General features: G+C 45.3%; 1 protein-coding gene across 2 annotated transcripts in view; it reads left to right on the top strand.

Annotated features, from left to right (window-relative positions):
* WNT10B (Wnt family member 10B) overlaps positions 1-19,489 on the top strand; it is a 35,317-nt gene that overhangs the window by 2,786 nt on the left and 13,042 nt on the right. The window contains exons 1-3 of one of the 2 annotated variants that reach the window (XM_060764120.2): positions 4,256-4,336; positions 6,100-6,259; positions 13,850-14,112. In XM_060764120.2, coding sequence (XP_060620103.2) covers positions 6,132-6,259; positions 13,850-14,112 — 391 coding nt within the window. In that variant the 5' untranslated portion in view covers positions 4,256-4,336; positions 6,100-6,131. Of the gene's footprint in view, positions 1-4,255; positions 4,337-6,099; positions 6,260-13,849; positions 14,113-19,489 lie in introns of those variants that run through there. The other variant, XM_067463892.1, reaches the window with a different exon arrangement.

Below are 19,489 nucleotides of genomic sequence, written 5' to 3'. Positions count from 1 at the left end.
TGTCTCCCTTCAGGCCCGTGTATCTCTCAGGTAATTGATCGAGTAGTGTAGTCTCAGCAGCCTGCACATGACAAGGAATAAGATACCAAGCCCAAGATTGCCTGGAGGCTGGGCATCCTATCTCTGAGAGAAGAGAGTCCACATTTAATGTGGCAAACATAAGCACACGTATGAACAGTAAAATAACTAGGCACATTAGCCCATTGCTAATGAAAAATCAGACACCTGTGGCAAGCCTAGTGACAAAGGCAGCTTCTCTTCTTGGTCCCCTGTCCTGCTGTAGCTCACTTTAACACTACGTATAAAAATTGGAAAAAAATATGTTTCTAGTTTGAAAGTGTTATTTCCTGTTTAATTGTGCAGTACTGTGCTTACTTTGAAAGTTGTTGTTATACTCCAGAAATTTCTTTTTTTGTGGCTTCCACAAGCTATGTTGAATTAGCCCAGTTCTAGGTGCCACAATTGAAGGGAGATGTTGACAAGTTAGAATGTGTCCAGAGGAGGGCGACTACAATGATCAAGGGTCTAGAGAACAAGCCCTATGAGGAGTGGCTTAAAGAGCTGGACATATTTAGTCTGCAGAAAAGAAGGTTGAGAGGAGGCATGATGAGGGCCATGTATAAATATGTGAGGGGAAGTCATAGGGAGGAGGGAGCAAGCTTGTTTTTTGCTGCCCTGGAGACCAGGACTTGGAACAATGGCTTCAAATTGCATGAAAGAAGATTCCACCTGAACATTAGGAAGAACTTCCTGACTGTGGGAGCTGTTCAGCAGTGGAAATCTCTGTCCCAGAGTGTGGTGGAGGCTCCTTCTTTGGAGGCTTTTAAGCAGAGACTGGGTGGCCATCTTTGAATGTGATTTTCCTGCTTCTTGGCAGGGGGGTTGGACCGGATGGCCCATGAGGTCTCTTCCAACTCTATGATTCTATGCTTCTATGGTTGAGACTCGATGAGATATCCATTGAAAAAAAAAACTGTAGCAAAATGTGCTGCAGGGTGTCCTGCAAAAACAAACGTTTCTGCAGTTTAATAAACCTTTCCCATGTTTTTATGAGAGAACAAATTAGGAAATGACATTTATAACTCAAGAACATAGTGTAATGGCTATGGGGGGGGGGGGGGGGCAGGCCCGTAGCCAGGATTTTGTTTCGGGGGGGGCTGCGTTTGGTTCGGGGGGGGGGGCTGAGTCTGAGTGAAAGAAGGTCTACCCTAGCAAACCTTTTGTATCGTTACCCCAATACCCCCATGCATATGGGATATATTGAGTATAGTGATCAGATCATGATATGAATAAACATAGCAGTTTAAATAATGCACCAGTAAGGCCTTCTCGCGGACCACCATCAGAATTTCGGGGGGGGGGCTGAAGCCCCCCAAGCCCTCCCCCTAGCTACATGCCTGGGGGGGGGGGGTGGTGGTTGAAAGGCACTCTTCACATGCCCATGAGCTACCCGTCAGCTTCCAGAATAGAAGCCATGCCCCAAACACATAACTTAAAACCTCCAGACCATAACATTCCAGTTCCAAATCTTCAGAAGCTGTGGGTAAAGAGGAGAGTTAATGCAGTTCGATGCCTCTTGAACTGCCCTGGCTGAATGCTATGGAATCCTGGGTGTTACAGTTTTCCAAGACCTCTGATTCCAAAGAGTGCTGGGCCTGACAAAACGACGACTCCTAGGCTCCCCATGGCACTTGAAGCGGTGTAGAACTGCCTCCCTTCAACAGAAGGGACTCTGGGACTCTCCCCTCAACAGAAGGGACACCCGGTATGGCTGGGAAGACCCCGTCTTCGTGGGGAGGGCACGGGCAAAGCCCCCCCCCCCGCCTCCCCCAAAGGCTTAGGCGAGTCGCCTTGGAAAGTCCCTGCCTCAGAGCGGGGCGGGGTGGTTTCCCTTTCGCCAGTGGGCAACCAAGCCCGCCAAACAGAGAGAGAGGAGGTAACTCTTCTCCCGCTCGCCCCAACAGCCCGAGGCCAAACCCTCCGCCTGTCGGGAAGATACGAGGGTGCCTCCACACCAGGCATGCGCACACTTTCTCACTTGGGGCCCGCACGCTAGAGCACTCCCTGCTAGGAAGGAAGGAAGGAAGGAAGGAAGGAAGGAAGGAAGGAAGGAAGGAAGGAAGGAAGGATGAAAGGGAGGAAGGATGGAAGGGAGGAAGGATGGAAGGGAGGAAGGATGGAAGGAGAAAGAGGGAGGGAAGGAAGGAAGGAGAGATAAAAGGGAAGAATGGAAAGAAGGAAGAGAAAGAGGAAAGGAAAAAGAGAAGGAAGAAATAAAGGGAGGAAGAGAAGAATGGAAGGGAAGGAAGAAGGAAGGAAGGAAGGAAGGAAAGGAAAGATAAAGGAAGGAGAGAAGGAAGGAAAGACAAAAGGGAAAGATGGAAGGAAGGAGAAAGAGGGATGGAAGGGAGGGAGATAAGGACGAAGGAAAGAGAGAAGGAAGGAAAGACAAAAGGAAGGAAGGAGGGAATGACTAAAGAGTGGGAAGGGAGGGAGGGAAGGAGAAAAGAGAAGGAAAAGGGACAAAAGGGTGGAAGGGAATGGAGGGAGGGAGGGAGAAAGGGGGAGGGGAGGGAGGAAAGAGAGAAGGAAAGGATTAGGATAGGATAGGACATGATAAGATAAGATAAGATAGGATGATGAGAGGAGGGCCTGAGAAAAGAGCTCAAGGGGCCGCATCCGGGGGTCCGGGTTTATCCATACCTGCTCTACACTGTAGAATGAATGCAGTTTGCTCCATGCCATATGAGTCTACACTGCCAGATAATCTAGGATAAACAGATAATCTAGGATCAGATCCTGAGATACAGAGCAGCCTTTGTGAAACCTCAGCTCAATGTTTCCACAGCATTTGAGCCATGGCAGTTCAAGCGGTGTCAAAGTGCCTTCAGTGGATGGACAGAAGTGTCTAATTTAGGTGTCTAATTCTCTGCTCCCTTCTACATTGCCATATAAAATCCATATGATCTGCTTTGAACTGTATTATATGGCGCAGTGTAGGTTCTTATAACCCAGTCCAAAGCCGATAATGTAGAGTGTGGTGAAAGCTCCTTCTGCTTCTGAGCCTAGTGGAAGCGCCTTCCTTGGAGGCTTTGCAACAGAGGCTGAATGGCCATCTGTCGGGGTGCTTTGTGCTTTTCTTGCATGACAGGGGGCTGGACGAGATGGCCCATGTGGTCTCTTCCATCTGTATGATTCTATGATTCCATTATTCTATGCTAATCTGGATGGGCCTCCTAGTCGTTCAGCGGGTTAAACCTCTGAGCTACTGAACTTACTAACAGACAGGTCCGCGGTTTGAATCCGGGGAGCGGGGTGAGTTCCTGCTGTTAGGCTTCTGCCAACCTTGCAGTTTGAAAACAAGTGTGAGTAAATCAATAGGTACCGCTCTGGTGGGAAGGTCACTGGTGCTCCATCCACATGACCTTGGAGGTGTCTATGGACAACTCCGGCTCTTTGGCTTAGAAATGGAGATGAGCACCAACCCCCCAGAGTCAGACACGACTAAATTTAATGTCAGGGGAAACCTTTACATTTATTTTTACTATAATATCATGCCGGACACATGACCTTGGAGGTGTCTGCGGACAGCGCCGGCTCTTTGGCTTAGAAATGGAGATGAGCACCAACCCCCCAGAGTCAGACACGATCAAATTTAATGTCAGGGGAAACCTTTACATTTACTGTAATAATCTGGAAGGGGCCCGAGTTGCGCCACTCTCTTCCTTCGGTCGTCTTTCGTGGACCCGCAGGGTTCTTTTTCGGGGCATTTTGGGGGGCTGGACCCTGCGCTGGTTGGATCTACGCTGCCCTATAATGCCGTTTTGCACCATAGGGTCCTTCACTAGTCATGCAGTGCTGCTCAAACGGCATGAGAGGGGTAGCATCGTGTGGTCTTCTTCCCTGATGCGAGGCGGCCCCTCTCCTACCAGCGAGGAAGGAGAGCTAGGCTGCCCACGCGTGGGGATGTCCAAGGAGGCTGGCCCAGCGGGGATGGAAGAGAAGGTGGGGAGGGCGTGGGGAGGGCGTGGGGGCTCCCGGGAGCGATGGCGAGGCGCCTGGCGCTGCCGCCCGTGGGACCCGCGGCGAGAGAGAGAGAGAGAGAGCGAGAGAGCGCGCGTCCCCGCCCGTGGGTGTGGGCACTGGGGCCGCACCCGAAGGGAAGAACAGCTGCTGCTTCCCGGCTCCCGCTGCCCCCGGACGGGGAGGAGAGGGGAGCAGCCTCGCCCAGAGAGAGAGAGGCAGAGAGGCAGAGAGAGAGGCAGGGAGAAGAGGAGAGAGGAAGAGACGGGCAGCAGGTAGAAGGCCAGCCGGAGCGTCGTGGCGGCCCCCCACGGTAAGGGAAGCTTTCCCTGCGGAGGTGGGGGTTCTGGGAGGGCCTGTCCACCAGGAACTCCTCTCTGGAGGGGTTTCGGCGAAGGGAAGCAGAAAGGGGAGACCTTGAGCTCATAGGGAGAGAAGCGCAAGGATGCCTTCTCCTCCTGACCCTTCCCTCCCACCCAAGGCCGCGCTGTCCCACGGGATTTCCACTGTCCTACCTCAATGCTAGGGAATCCCAGGAGTTGCACGCCAAACTACACATCCTAACTCTCTATCCTCATAGATTCAGAGCGTTTTTCGATAGTTTTGTGGTGGAAACAGGGGGCGACTCCTCTTCCGCGCCTGAATTGAGTCCTTTTTGTTGCTCAAGTTTGGGTTTGTTCCCTTTCTTTGCTATGAGAGCGAATAGGAAGTTCAAGAGGGAGACGTCCTGAAGTGGGTCCAGCTTCACCAACGTCGCCCTTGGATGAGTGTGGAATGGATGTCTCTGGGCAGCACTCTCCCTGCCCTGGCCCAATGCTGGGCAGCGAGGGGAAGGGCCCCGTTGGAAGATCTTCAGCTTTCTCTGTCCAAAAGGGCCCAGTCCACAGGACTCCCTAGCATTGAGCCACGGCAGTTAAAGGGGTGTCAGACTGTATTGATTCTGAACTCACGTGTGTATATCTATATACTTATATAGGTAAAGGTAAAAGTTTCCCCTTGACATTAAGTCTAGTCGAGTCCAGGATGAAAACTAGGGAGGACTCCAGTCCATTGAATGGTTGCATATACTGGTTTCATGTTGGACTCCAGAGCAGGGCTGGAACCTGCACTTGACCACTCTGCCCCAGAAAAGGCATGGTTAAAGCCTCTTTGTACAAAGAGGCTAGGCAGCCATCTGTCAGGGGTGCTTTGATTGTGTTTTTCTGCAAGCAAGGGGTTGGACTGGATGGCCCTTAAGGGTATCTTCCAACACTTAGGATTCTATTATTTGAAATATTGGGTTGCTGTGAATTTCCCAGGCTGTATGGCCATATTCCAGAAGCATACTCTCCTAACGTTTCACCCACATCTATAACGGGCATCCTCAGAGGTTCCTTCAGCCAAGAAGCAGTCAGGCTTTGAAGCTGTAAGGCCATTCAATGCTAATCAAGGTGGCCAATTGCAACAATCACACTTGCCTCCAGCAGACAAGAGTTCTTTCTCTCACCCTGGACATTATTTCACAGATATATAAACCTCACTTGCCTAATTTCCAATAGACCTCACAACCTCTGAGGATGCCTGCCCTGGATGCAGGTGAAGGGTCAGGAGAGAATGCTTCTGGAACACAGCAACCCAGTGATTCTGGTCATAAAAGCCTTCAACAACACATTCTAAAGGTTGTGCAAAACATATCCCTCCTCTAGGGTCATCCATAAAGTTGGAAAGGGCTTGAAGGCAAACAACAACAACAACAGGAAGAGTATGGCTTACTCCCTGGCACAACTATTAAAGGGTCAGGAACCATTCCTAGTTTGCACTCTGCCAAACCTCTCCATCCTTTCAGAAGCATTGCTGAAAGATCTACACTACACTTTCAGTAGCATTGCTGAAAGATTTACACTGCTGTAGTGCAGTTTCAGAGTGCAGTTTAACTGCATTGAACAGCATTATGTGGACTCAAATGATCCAGTTCAATGTAGAAAGTGCATTCTGAAACTGCATTATATGACAGTGGAGCCTCAGACAGAGGAAGAGGAGTAGAAGGAGACCTCTCTGTCTCAATTACTCATGTTTTATTTTCATGTCTCCCCCCAGAGCCTTCACCCCCATGCCTCCCTGGCCAGGACATGAAGAGGAGAGGGTTCTCCAACAGCCAGACTAGAGGACATCTGGGAGTTTTAGTGCTCAGCATGGCTACCAGGAGCTTCCGGGTGAATACCTGCCTCTTTGCTGCTTGTCTCTGTCTCTGGAGAGGGTAAGAGATTATGGGATGAATATGGGATGGGTGGGTGGGAGTTAACCACCTTTATTGGTGCTTTCCAGAAAGAAATAAAGGTTTGGCTGTGATTATGTGGGGGGAGAGTTTGGAGCCCATGCTGGCTGGGGGATTTTAGGGGTGCAGTCCACAAGGGACTTGTCCTGGGTCCCCATGGATCCTCACAGGGGAGGCCTGCCCTTGGCGTGGAAGGGCATCTTATCTGCCCAGTTGGCACTGCAGAGACCATTACTACATCACAGCCACCCCCACAGAGGCAGCAAAGTGCTCCGTACAGCTTGTACAGCTGCAGGCTCAGCCCAGTTTGTTCCCTCCCTCCGTCCCTCCTTTTTCAACAGACAGTGTATGGTTATGCACATGATTCCTGAATCTGCCAGAAAATTGGAGCCTTTACTGTTGGGTAACCTGCAACCTTCCAGGTTGTGCAGGACGGCAGTTCCCATCATCCATCACCTTAGTCTAGGATAGCTAACAGCTGATGGGCATTCCAGTCTAATACCATCTGAAAGGCCACACTTTCTTCCACTGTCATTTAGAGATTAGCCCCTGGAGGTGCAATGGGTTAAACCCTTGTGCTGGCAGGACTGAAGATAGGTCAGAGGTTTGAATCCATATAGAGCATGTGTGAGCTCCCGCTGTCAGCTCCAGCTTCCCATGCAGGGACATGAGAGAAGCCTCCCACCAGGATGGTAAAACATCAAACAACCGGGCATCCCCTTGGCAATGTCCTTGCAGACAACCAATTCTCTCACACCAGAAGTTTCTCAAGTTGCTCCTGACACAGAAAAAAAAATTAGAAGTTTAAACTGGGAAACAAGAAGCAGGGCACTGTAGGGTGCATCTACCCCAGAGCTTTCCAAACCCTGCATCACAATATGTTGGTGTGTCGGCTGCAGTGTCTAGGTGTGACATGCAACTGTTACAAGAAACTTTGAGGCCTTTGGGAAATAAGCAACAAATCATATATATATTTAAAAATATAGACAAAAAGTTTTCATGAGATACGTTGTGTCCCCAAACATTCCATTATTACAATTTGTATCTGTATCTGTATCTCTTATCAGTGTTGGTTTAACCCTTAGTTTGCAAGTAAAACTGAATTACTGTGTCACAAAATAATGTGTGCCTAAAAAATATGTCACCAACGTGAAATGTTTAGAAAGCTCTGATCTACACTGTAGAACTGGTATCAAATTTCATTAATGTTTGCTATTATGGCTCAGTGCTATGGAAACATGGGAGCTGTTGTTTTACAAGATCTTTAGACTTCTCTGTCAAAGAGTGCTTCTGCCTCACCAAACAATTCTCATCATTTCATAGCACTGAGTTGTGGCAGTTGTAGTGATGTAGAAGCACCCTCCAAGATCTTCTTTAAGATGATAACATAGGATGGAATCATTTCTTCAAAGTATATTGTTTATTTCCTGGTCTCACAGTCGGGATGGCTGAAGGGTGTGGAATGGTCACGCTCATGTTTGAAGGAGCTGCACCTACTTATTTTATGTGTACCTGCATATATCCCACATTTTCCTTCAAGCAGAAGGAGTTCTTCTGGACAACAAGTCAAACATGAGCCAATAATGTGGCAGCTAAAAAAGCCAATGGAATTTTGGCCTACATAAATAGGCATATACGTAGTGTCTAGGTCCAAAGAAGTAATCCTGCCCCTCTATTCTGCCTTGCTCAGACCACACCTGGAATACTGTGTCCAATTCTGGGCACCACAATTGAAGAGAGATGTTGACAAGATGGAATGTGTCCAGAGGAAGATGACTAAAATGATCAAGGGTCTGGAGAACAAACCCTATGAGGAGTGGCTTAAAGAGCTGGGCATGTTTAGCCTAAAGAAGAGAAGGCTGAGAGGAGACATGATGAGGGCCATGTATAAACATGTGAGGGGAAGCCATAGGGAGGAGGCTTGTTTTCTGCTGCCCTGGAGACTAGGACACAAAACAATGAATTCAAACTACAGGAAAGGAGATTTCACCTAAACATGAAGAAAAACTTCCTAACTGTGAGAGCTGTTCATCTGTGGAACTATCTGTCCAGAGTGTGGTGGAGGCTCCTTTTCTGGAGGCTTTTAAACAGAGGCTGGATGGCCATCTGTCGGGGGTGCTTTGAATGCGATTTTCCTGCTTCTTGGCAGGACTGGATGGCTCACGAAGTCTCTTCCAACTCTATCATTCTATGATTCTATGATTTATATCCTGACAACAACTCTGTGAGAGAGGCTAGGCTGAGAGGGGGGGGGGGGGAGGGAGAGAGAGAGAGAGCTTGGTTCACAGTTATGCTGCAAACTTTCTGGCTGCCTAAGGATTTCAGTATCTCAAGTGTGCATCTAACTCTAATCGTCATACTATGGTGAAGTAGAGATTGTTTGGAATGCTTAATGTGGCATCAACTATAAATTTTAAGTTGACATTTTGATAGATATGCATGATTTAAATGAGTAATAATTTGTGTTTTATGTTTATGTGTTTTTAATCTATGCTGTTGAAATAGTTTTATGTGTTTTTAGTTATGATCAGAGGTTTGGAAGCCAAGTCCTATGAGGAGTGGCTTAGGGAGCTGGATATGGTTAGCTTAGAGAAGAGAAGGTTGAGGAGGGACATGATAGCCGTGTTAAAACATTTGAAATGACGTTATTAGGAAGAGGGGGCAGGAAATGGAGCAACAGATTCAAATTGCAGGAAAAGAGATTCCACCTCAACATTAGGAAGAATTTCCTGATGGTAAGAGCTCTTTGGCAGTGGAACATGCTTCCTCGGAGCAAGGTAGAGTCTTCTTCTCTGTGAGTTTTTGAACTGAGGCTGGATGGCCATCTCTGGGGATGTTTTAATTGTGTTTTCTTGCATGGGAAAAGGGGTTGGACTGGATGGCCCTTGGATGTCATCTAGGATTCTAGAACTCTATGCTTGCAGTCACCCCATGGATGTTTGGCTGCTTATCAGAGATGGCCAGGCACAGGCCCATAGCCAGGATTTTGATTCGGGGGGGGGGGGGGGGTCAGGATCTACCCTAGCAAACCTTTTGTATCATTCTCCCAATGAATATAACAGTTTAAATAATGCACCAGTAAGGCCTTCTTGCAGGCCACCCTGAGAATTTCGGGGGGGGGGGGGTGAAGCCCATCTAGCCGGTCCCCCCTGACTACGGTCCTGATTGAATTCCTGCACTAGGCACAAACAGATATGCAACCGAAGAATGGGAGTTTGCATAATTCCCTTCCTTGGTGAGATTTGTAATGGAAGATGAGTTTTCCCATCTTCCCAGAGGCTCCTAAACACCATTAAGGGAAACATTATTAAGACAATTGAAAACTGAACTGGACCCATTTACTACACTGTTTTAGTGCTATTATTCCACTTTAATTCTATGGTACCATTCTATGAGAGTCTTGAATTTGCAATTGGGGGATAGGACATCTCTAGTGCCTGTGACGAAACTGCTCCAAGACTATATAGGTTGTGTTCATAGCAGTTCAAGCGGAATCAGAAGCTGTGTAATGTGAAGGGATGCAGAGTTCATTGGAGTTTTGGGACTTTGATGACACCATTTCATGAGTTGCATATGTGTTCTGAGGACAGTGTGCGCACCAGGGTTCAATTGCCCACTTGGAAGCCCACTGGGTGACATTGGGTGAGTCGCAAACTCTCAGCCCCAGAAAATCCCATGATAGCTTCATTTTAAGGTTGGCAAAAGTTGAAATTTACTGGAAAAAAAAACATAACCACAACAAATAGTGAAATGAACCCATGCTACGGGTGGTTAAAGTTTGATAGAACCACTCTCTTGCTCCTATATCTCATGTAATGCCACGAGAGTATGTTTTTGGCTCAGGACTCATCATGTGCCCTAGGAACTGGTTTGATCACATGAGACCTCACAACTCTCTTGCTCTTAACAGTTTCACTGGTTCTGCTCTTTTTCTAGGCACCATTCAAAGTGCTGATTATGACATACAAAATTCTATACAGCTTAGAGATGACTGCTCCCAGATTTTGGAAATCCCTTCCCAGAGAGGTTGATTGGTATTCTAAGATAGTAAATATTGTTAATGAGGAAAAACATTCAAATTGAGGCTACAGCAGTTTGCTTTTACCTGGGCCTACTTGAAAGGCAAGAGACAGCCTCCTCCTCTCCCTCCTGATGAATGCAAGCTACTTTTATACTTTGAACTTAGGATGCAATTGGTGTTTTAAAAGTCTTTTCTGCCAGAGTCCTGGTGCCTCACCAAACTACAATTCCCAGCTCACCAACTACAACTTTGAGCCAATGCAGTTCAAGCAATTTCAAACTGCAAATATTAATTCTACAGTGTAAACGCCTCTCAGTTGGTGGCACCCGAAGTAACCCAAGGACAAGTAGGAGGGAATTGACAGAGGTGAGGGAAACTGAGGCATTTAAAAACCATCTGGAAAAGTGGGATGGCCAAGAAGAGATTGGGATTGTTCCTGCCAAAACAGGAGAGTTGGGGAGTAAGTAAAAATGCCTGCTATTTGTGAGAGCAGCAATGGGACTGTTGTGTCCCTAACATTCTGGTGTGAATGTATTGCCTTGTGATTTCTATGAGGATGTCCTATCTTCACCAGGTTGTTGCTATGATGACTTACTTTCCTCTGAAAACTTGGCTCTGCTTATTTTTCTAACACCAACCAGTCTCCACCTGCCACTGCCCTGGTTATCCCTTCACACCCCTCTGTTTCCACATAGTGCTTTAGTGCTGGGAGGGTTCCCTAATTTAGCCATCACCATCCTTCACTCCAACCCCCAACCCTACCTCCCCATTTTTGGGTGCTGAGCTGCAGGAGGATGCTTTTGATCCACAGCCTGTCTTTCATCTAGTGCCAAAGTGGGGAGGAGGGCAGACAGGGAATTTCCCCCTGGAAAATCAACCACCCAGGTGCTTTGCTTTGCTTTCCCTCAGGTAGTGGAGTTGGGCTGCAAGGGATTTACATAGCCCAGCATACGTGTAGGACAAAATGCATGAACTCCACCTCTCTGTGCTTGTGAGTTTTTTTTTTTTAAAAAGATAAGATTTCTGGTTTCTTAAAGTTATTCCTCCTGTCATAGCAGAATAAGGTGAAATCTAAAGGTTTTTATGCAGGAAGGAAAAATGCAAAATCAGGGGTCTTATGTAGTCTTGGCATCAGTGGAAAGAAATAAACAGCTGCACTGTAGATTTAATGCAGTTTGACACAACTTTTAATGCCATGCCTTAATGCTATGTCCTCATGGGAGTTTGTAGTTTTACAGTCTTTATTTTTTTTTATTATTATTTGAAACATTTATAATTTTGCCCTTCTCATCCTGAAGGGGACCCAGGGTAGAGCACAACATACAAACAACAAATATTCCACACCTGGACATAAAATAACTATAAATATACACAAACATTAAAATCAGTCATATCTACTTTAAAATCAGCTGTTTGAAACCAGTCTTTAGCCTTTTCTGACAAAAAGTGCTGGTGCCTTACTAAACTACAAATCTCAGGATCGCATAGCATTGAGACATGGCAATTAAAGCCATGTCAAATTGCATTAATGCTGTAGTATAGATCCCTCTCAGGCCCCTTCCACACAGCTGTATAAAATCCACATTGAACGGGATTATATGGCAGTGTGGACTCAGATAACCTAGTTCAAAGCAGATATTGTGGATTATCTGCCTTGATATTCTGGGTTATATGGCTGTGTGGAAAAGCCCTCAGTTTATGGCAACTGAAATAATCCAAGGACAACAAGGAGAAATGGGAGGAGAAGAGAGTACCTGATTCCTCACCAATCTATGATTCCATAGCAGTAACACCACTGATAGTGGTGTCAAACTGCATTATTTCTATAGTGTGGAGCCACCTCAGCATTTCGTGTAGACCAGCTGATATCCTAAAGTAAAGGTTAAGGTTTCCCCTTGACATTAAGTCTAATCATGTTTGACTCTGGGGGTGTTGCTCATCTCCATTTCTAAGCCGACGAGTCGGCATTGTCCGTAGACACCTCCAAGGTCATGTGGCATGCATGACTGCATGGAGCACCATTACCCACCCGCTGGAGTGGTACCTATTGATCTGCTCACATTTGCATGATTTCAAACTGCTAGGTTTGCAGAAGCTGGGGCTAACTCCAGGAGCTCACCTCGCTCCCTGAATTCAAACCATCAGCCTTTCTGTCAGCAAGTTCAGCAGCTCAGCAGTTTAACCTGCTGCATCACTCGGGGCTCCTACTGATATCCTATGCTGCTATATCAAATTTAACAGCTTCCATAGTGTTCCATCTTTATACATGTTATCCTAACACTTGTCTCGTACCTGGAATTTTCATATTGCTATTTTTACTATGATTTGTAGCATGTTTACCTTAAATGTAAATCTCGTGCCATTGTCTGATGATTCAGGGAGGAGGAGAAAACTCTAAATGTGAAAAAGTTACTTTATAAGATTATATTTCCTAGAATCACCCAACCAAAAGGTCCCAGAGGATTTGGGATGTTGTTGCTCAAAAAAGCAATGTTGACAAGGTCTGAAAGAAATGTATGAGTGGTTGAATTTTATTCTCAGATTCTGGCTGGAAAAGCTGAATGAAGTAAGAAATATACCTGAAGAAAATTCTGGAAAGGACCATGTGTGCAGAATCTTGAAACAGAGGCCCTTCCTTTTTTGGATCTTCCCTCTCTCCATATTGATAGAAAGAAAAAAATGCCTGAAACCAACCATAGTTTCATGCCGGATCAGAACATTTAGTCAGAAGCAGAATTCATTGTATTACTGTATTTCAAGTTCTTGTTGCTCTTTTTGTCTAGCTATTATTCTTAACCTGTGGGCCGTGGACCATCAGTGGGCCGCAAGGATGAAAATCTGGTCCGTGAGCCTCCTTCCTCTTTATTTATTTAATTTAATTTAATTTCCACTCCTTTTGCACTACATGCCACTCCTTCCCTGTTGCTGATCACAGCATATTTTCTGTATCAGAAACTAGAGCTGATGTGGTATATCCAATGCAATTTTCTGAATCAGCACCCCAAACTGAATCCAAAGTTGACCAAAAACAGATTTGTAACCCTTTTGGTACTAATATTGGAGAGTGGTCTCAGGTCAAAGTGGTCCCTGGTCAAAGTAGTCCCTGGTCAAAGTAGTCCCTGGTCAAGTGGTTCATGGTCAAAAAAAGCTTGGGAACTACTGGTCTAGCAAGATGGACTACTAGTGTATCACAAGTGGTATAGTGGTGAATTTTGCAATACAAACTAGTCTTGGTGTTCTGTTTTATTTTTTGTCCCTTATTCATTGACTGTCATTTATTCTGGTGCTAGGACAAAGGGCTGCATATACTTGTGTATATGGCAACCTCAAGGGCAGGTTTGGGGGCCAAAATTAAGGAATTTTTTATGACCCATGGATAAAGTAAAGATCATTTCGCATGGAGCACCTGCACTGCATCAGAGAACCAGCTGTACCTGACCACCACCATTTTCCTACCCATGCATTCAAAAAGGCTTTTTGCTACTCTAAGGTGCAGTAGTAACTTACTCCTCAAGAGAAGGCACTAATTTAATTTCTGTGTTTTCTTCTAGGTCCCTAGGCCATGATTTCCTGGGGCCAAAGGCATTGGTTGAACCTGTTTTTACTCCCAACACCGTCTGCATGACCCTCCCTTGGCTGAGTCGGCGCCAACTTGGACTCTGTGTCCGCAGCCCAGAAGCAATGGCTTCAGCTCTACAGGGCGTCCACCTGGCCATTCATGAATGCCAGCACCAGCTCCAGCAGAGGCGCTGGGATTGCTCAGACCTCAGCAGTGGGGGCACTATCCTTCTCAACAGTCCTATCCTTAAGAGAGGTGAGGAGGTTTTTGGAAAAAGTCACTCCTTTTTGCCCAATATTTTTTTTGTCACCCCTTTCCTCCTTTTTATGTGAACCTGGATGTATAGGTATATAAAACAGGCACACGAATCAAACATTTACTAATCATAAATCCTTATTTGCAGGGTTTGCTGAACAGTCTGATCTTCCTTTTTTATGAAGTACAATTGAAGCATTTTCTACAGAGTCCACTGCAAACACTGCAACTTGCTGATAGCAGATTCATGTAAATGTCTAGGTGGCATTCAGAAACCTTTCACAGTTGACAACTTTTCTGTGACCCCAACCTTGAGTTAAGAAGACCCCATTTGGAGTTGGGACCCTTCCACACAGCCATATAATCCAGAATATCAAGGCAGAAAATCCCGCAACATCTGCTTTGCACAGGGTTATCTGAGTCCACACTGCTATATATTCCAGCTTAAAGCAGAAAATATGGGATTGTAATCAGCTGTTTGAAAGGGGACTAAGTATTAACATGCTAGTCAGCAGTGCATTAGGTGAGTTAACTCTCATTGAGAGTTGTGGTTGGATTGAGGCCAGGATCTACACCCTTACAGGGCGATGCTAACCACTGTAACTTTACATGATTTCCCCTATTGGTTACCTGCATCCCAATGGGAATATGTTAAGATCTTGAGATGCAAAAGATATCCTTGGTGGGTCTAAAACTTAGAAACAGAAAGCTTTTTGATTAGGAAATGTATATATTCCTTTTGGTACACCAGCAGCACTTTCTACATGTGAAGGTGTTCCTGGGTTGCAAAGTATGGCTCCAGTTTTGAAAGAAGGTGACAAAAAGGGTCACAAGTTTAACTGTTCACTAGACTGAATGATAGTCCAGATGTCGGGGTCTACAGGGATTTAGCCTTGATTTATTTGGCAGCACTATTCCTAGCATCAAATTTTGTCTGGGAACAGGTAGATCCCAGGATGATCCTGGTAAAGATGATCAGGCCTGCTATGTCCCTTCACATCATACCTGATTTATGACAACCCCCTCCTGGGGTTTTCTTGGCTAGGTTTATTCAGAAGAGGATTGCCATTGCCTTCTTCAGCGGGTGTGATTGCCCACAGTCACCCAGTGGGTTTCCATGACTGATCAGATATTTGACTTCCATCCCAATCCTAGTCTAGCACTCTGGTACACTGGCTGACCTGCCTGCTACAATGTCTCCCATTAGTACTGATCTGTGCCCGGTCAGTTATTCTGAATGCAGGAAGCTGTGGTACCCCAAAAGCAATCCTTCCAAAAAAAAGCAAGCAATGTTGAGGTTTTTCTTTTTTGCCAGTCCAGCAAATGGAGAAGAAGAGCTTTTTGGTGTGTGTGTGTGTGTTTACTAATAAACACTTTACATCAGGAGTCCCCAGACAGTTACAGCACACTCCCTCAGACTGTTGAGGGGGCTGAACCATAGATTGAAAAAAAAGAAGAAAGAATTCCTATGGGTACTGCACATATTTTATTTGTAGTGCAAAACACACACAAAAGAACAATACAATATTTAAAATTAAGAAATATTTTAACCAACATAAACTTACTGGCATTTCAATGGAAAGTGTGGGCCTGCTTTTGGATGGTGAGATAGTCAAGTTAACTGGGATTTGTTGTTGTTGTTGTTGTTTGCCTTCAAGTAGTTTCAGACTTAGTGTGACCCTAAGTCTGAAGTGTAGAGTTTTGTTCTTGTTTTGTTTTTTGTTTTTTCGTGTCAGGAGCAACTTCAGAAACTTCAAGTCGCAACAACTGCAAGGATGGGCAACATCTGCAAGGATGTTGCCCAGGATGTTGCACAGGATGTTGCACAGGGGATGGCCAGATGTTTTGATGTTTTACTATCCTTGTGGGAGGCTTCTCTCATGTCCCCACATAGGGAGCCATAGCTAACAGAGGAAGCTCATCTGTGCTCTCCTGGGATTTGAACCTTGGACCTGTCAGTCTTCAGTCCTGCCAGCACAACGGTTTAACCCATTGCGGCACTGGGGACCGGAAAAATGACCTTGGAGTGCCCCATTTGGTCCACAGGCCTTTGTTTTAAGACGTCTGCTCTACATCTTCCTCAGTACTTAGAGCCTGCCATGACCCACTTGTCCTTTTTTAATGCACACCAATGCCAGGTCTCTCTCATTCCCTCCCTCTATCTCTGGCAAATCTCCGCCAGGTATCTTTCCCTGGCTGTATGCACAGTGGCCAACACCTGACCCTAAAGGCAAGTTGGCAGTGAGCTCTTTTCTTTTGTCATTTGGATCTCTTTTATTAATATGGCTTTGAAGGAGCCAGTTCTAAATTTAAACCTCAGATCAAAGTCAGCCTCCTGGGCAGGCAGGAGCTGGAGCAAGCTACAACCTCCAACACCTGGGCCCAGCCATTCCTCCGTGTGTCATCGTGGTGAGGCTGTGGGTGGGGAAGGGGAAACCTTTCGTCCTGTTTTCTAGGTACTGGGGCAGCCTCTGACATGGAGAAGCAATGGGATATCTTGATCAATGGAAGGGCTTTGACAGATAAAATAAAGACGAAAGGAACACACTGGGTGTAATGGATACACATCCATCCATAATTTAATTGTGGTTGTAGACCAGCCTTTTTAATTAGAAAACGGGTGAGTACAAAACAAACAGGTACGGATCACTAGTCTCAGGAAAATTCCAGCAGCGTATGCTTGTTGTTTCGTGCTTTCAAATCAGTTCTGACTTATGGTGACCCCTAAGGCAAACGTTTTGTGAGGTTTTCCTGACAGAACTGGTTAAAAGGGAGTTTGCCTTTGACTCCCTTGCAGACTGAGTGGGGATTTGAACCTTAGGCCCCTTTCACATAAGTGAATAAAATCCCACATTTTCTGCTTTGGACTGGAATATATGACAGTGTGGACTCAGATAACCCAGTTCAAAGCAGATATTATGGGATTTTCTGCCTTGACATTCTGGAATATAGGATTGTGTGGAAGGGCCCTCGGATATCCCAGTTCAAAGCAGATATTGTGGGATTTTCTGCCTTGATATTCTGGGTTATATGGCTGTGTGGAAGGGCCCTTAGTGAAGACTTCCCAGTACCTTGATCCAACTGAAATAATAACACCATGCTGGCTCTGTATGATAGAACGTAAGCATCTTCAATAAGGAATCGAATAAAGCCTACTGTTATTGATAAAATTACTAAGCAGATTAATCAGTTGTTTTCTAACAGCTACACTATTGTATGCCACCACCTTAAGAGTCATTTCATTGGCAGGATTGGGAAGAAAGATGTACTAAAATTATTGGATCTGTCTTGTTGTTGTTTATTCGTTCAGTCACTTCCGACTCTTCGTGACCTCATGGACCAGCCCACACCAGAGCTCCCTGTCAGCCGTGGCCACCCCCAGCTCCTTCAGAGTCAAGCCAGTCACTTCAAGGATACCATCCATCCATCTTGCCCTTGGTCCGCCCCTCTCCCTTTTTCCTTCCATTTTCCCAATCTGCCTTAAAAAACATTTAAATTGGAGTAATATATATGTCTTTGTAGTATAGGCAAAGACAGGCAATATACTACAGTATGACTTGCATATCCATAGGTGATATGTTCCAAGACCCACCATGTATATCTAAAACTGTATAAAAGTAAATCCTATATTTTGTCTTTGCTTTAACTAGAAACATACCATAGAGTAGTATTGGAGATCCTAGATAGGCCCACAAACACCTCTGGGGAGAATATTTGTTGGAATGTAGGTAAATGCTGCTGTGAATATCAAATCCATGGATAAGGGAGTCATCCATAGTGTGCATTTTAGACTTTCCGTCAAGGCTGACAAGAACAGGCACATTTGGAGTAAGGGTCTCTCCCTTTTAAGAGGACTTCTAGAACAATTAAATGAACATTCAAGTCTTAAAGTGATCATTAAAAAATACAGGCTCTGTGGTATTTCGGAACCTCTAGGGCATAAAAATAATTGTCCACTTTTCAAACTGTAATTCCCACCTGCCAGATAACTCAGAATGTGGGCCTTATCTTCCTGAAGAATTATATACCAGATCTTTGGTCTGATTATCTTTTTGGCTTTGGAGAATCCCAGGTGTAGTAGAGCTGATGGGGATTAGTTGTGTTCTAGGAATGATGCATATCAGGATAAGGATCATGTCGAGGCAGAGGACTTGCCAACATTACCAAACAAATGCATACTGATCGAGAAAGATTCCTGTAACACAGATTGGGATCTGAAATGGCAATCCTGGGAGAATTTACGAGCACTATTGAAACCAGCTGACCCTAACTCTGAGTTGACATATTTATATTTGCAGTGTAGCAAGCCACAGGTATGCTGGCTTTATAGGGTTTGTGTGTGTGTGTGTATGTGTGTCAGAAGCGACTTGAGAAACTACAAACTGCTTCTGGTGTGAGAGAATTGGCTGTCTGCAAGGGCGTTGCCCAGGGGACACCTGGATGTTTTACCATCCTGTGGGAAGCTTCTGTCATGTCCCCACATGGGAAGCTGGAACTGACAGGAGCATACCCTGTCTCACAGATTCAAACCACTGACTTTCAGGTCAGCAGTTCAACCAGCACAAGGGTTTAACCCATTGCGCCACCACGGCTCTGGATTCATAGTAACTATCCTTGTACCTGCTTTTCTCTGATTTCAAATGCTAAGAAGTAAAGTCTAGTTGATACTTGGATAGTAAATATACTTACTTACTTAGGCAATCCCTTGTTGTCCGAGTAGGATGGTCCTCCAGGGTCAGTGTGCGATGGATCCGTAGGTGACTGTGGAGCTGCCTTGAATCCTTAGAGAACTACTACAGTAGAGACTCACTTATCCAACCTTTGCTCATCCAATGTTCTGCATTATCTAATGCAGCCTGCCTCCCACCTCGATCCACAGCTGTTTCAATACATTGCAATGTTGCAATAATTAAGAAAATCAGGAAACTATGGTATAAATCATATTTGTTCATTATTTGTAAAAATAATTAATTTTGAAGACATTCAGAGGATTTGGGTCTTTTGGGAAGGCCTTATGCGTTATGAAAGTGGATATATTGTAAAGATTAGAATTTTGAAAATCAGAGCTGTCACTGGTTTGAGCATTGGTTTCTGTTGAGCCATGGAAACTTGCTGGATGACTGTGGGTCACACTCTCTCAGCCCCAGGAAATCCCAAGATAAGATCACCATAATTCAGAAACAACTTGAAGACAGAAAACAACAACAAAAAGGAATAATATGTTAGTCATGTGTTATTTGTAAAATGGCAAGTAATGGCTGGTGTATTTTAAAAAACAAGAAACAGAACTTGCAAAACATTTAAAAAATAGTCTTCTAGGCTCTGTTCTAAACAATTATAATCAGCACATAAATTGCTGAAAAGCACAATCCTGCAT

Source organism: Anolis sagrei, chromosome 2 (assembly GCF_037176765.1).
Source record: "Anolis sagrei isolate rAnoSag1 chromosome 2, rAnoSag1.mat, whole genome shotgun sequence".
NCBI lineage: Eukaryota > Metazoa > Chordata > Lepidosauria > Squamata > Dactyloidae > Anolis > Anolis sagrei.
Note: the sequence above shows the minus strand (reverse complement) of the source record. Positions and strands in the feature narration are given on the sequence as shown.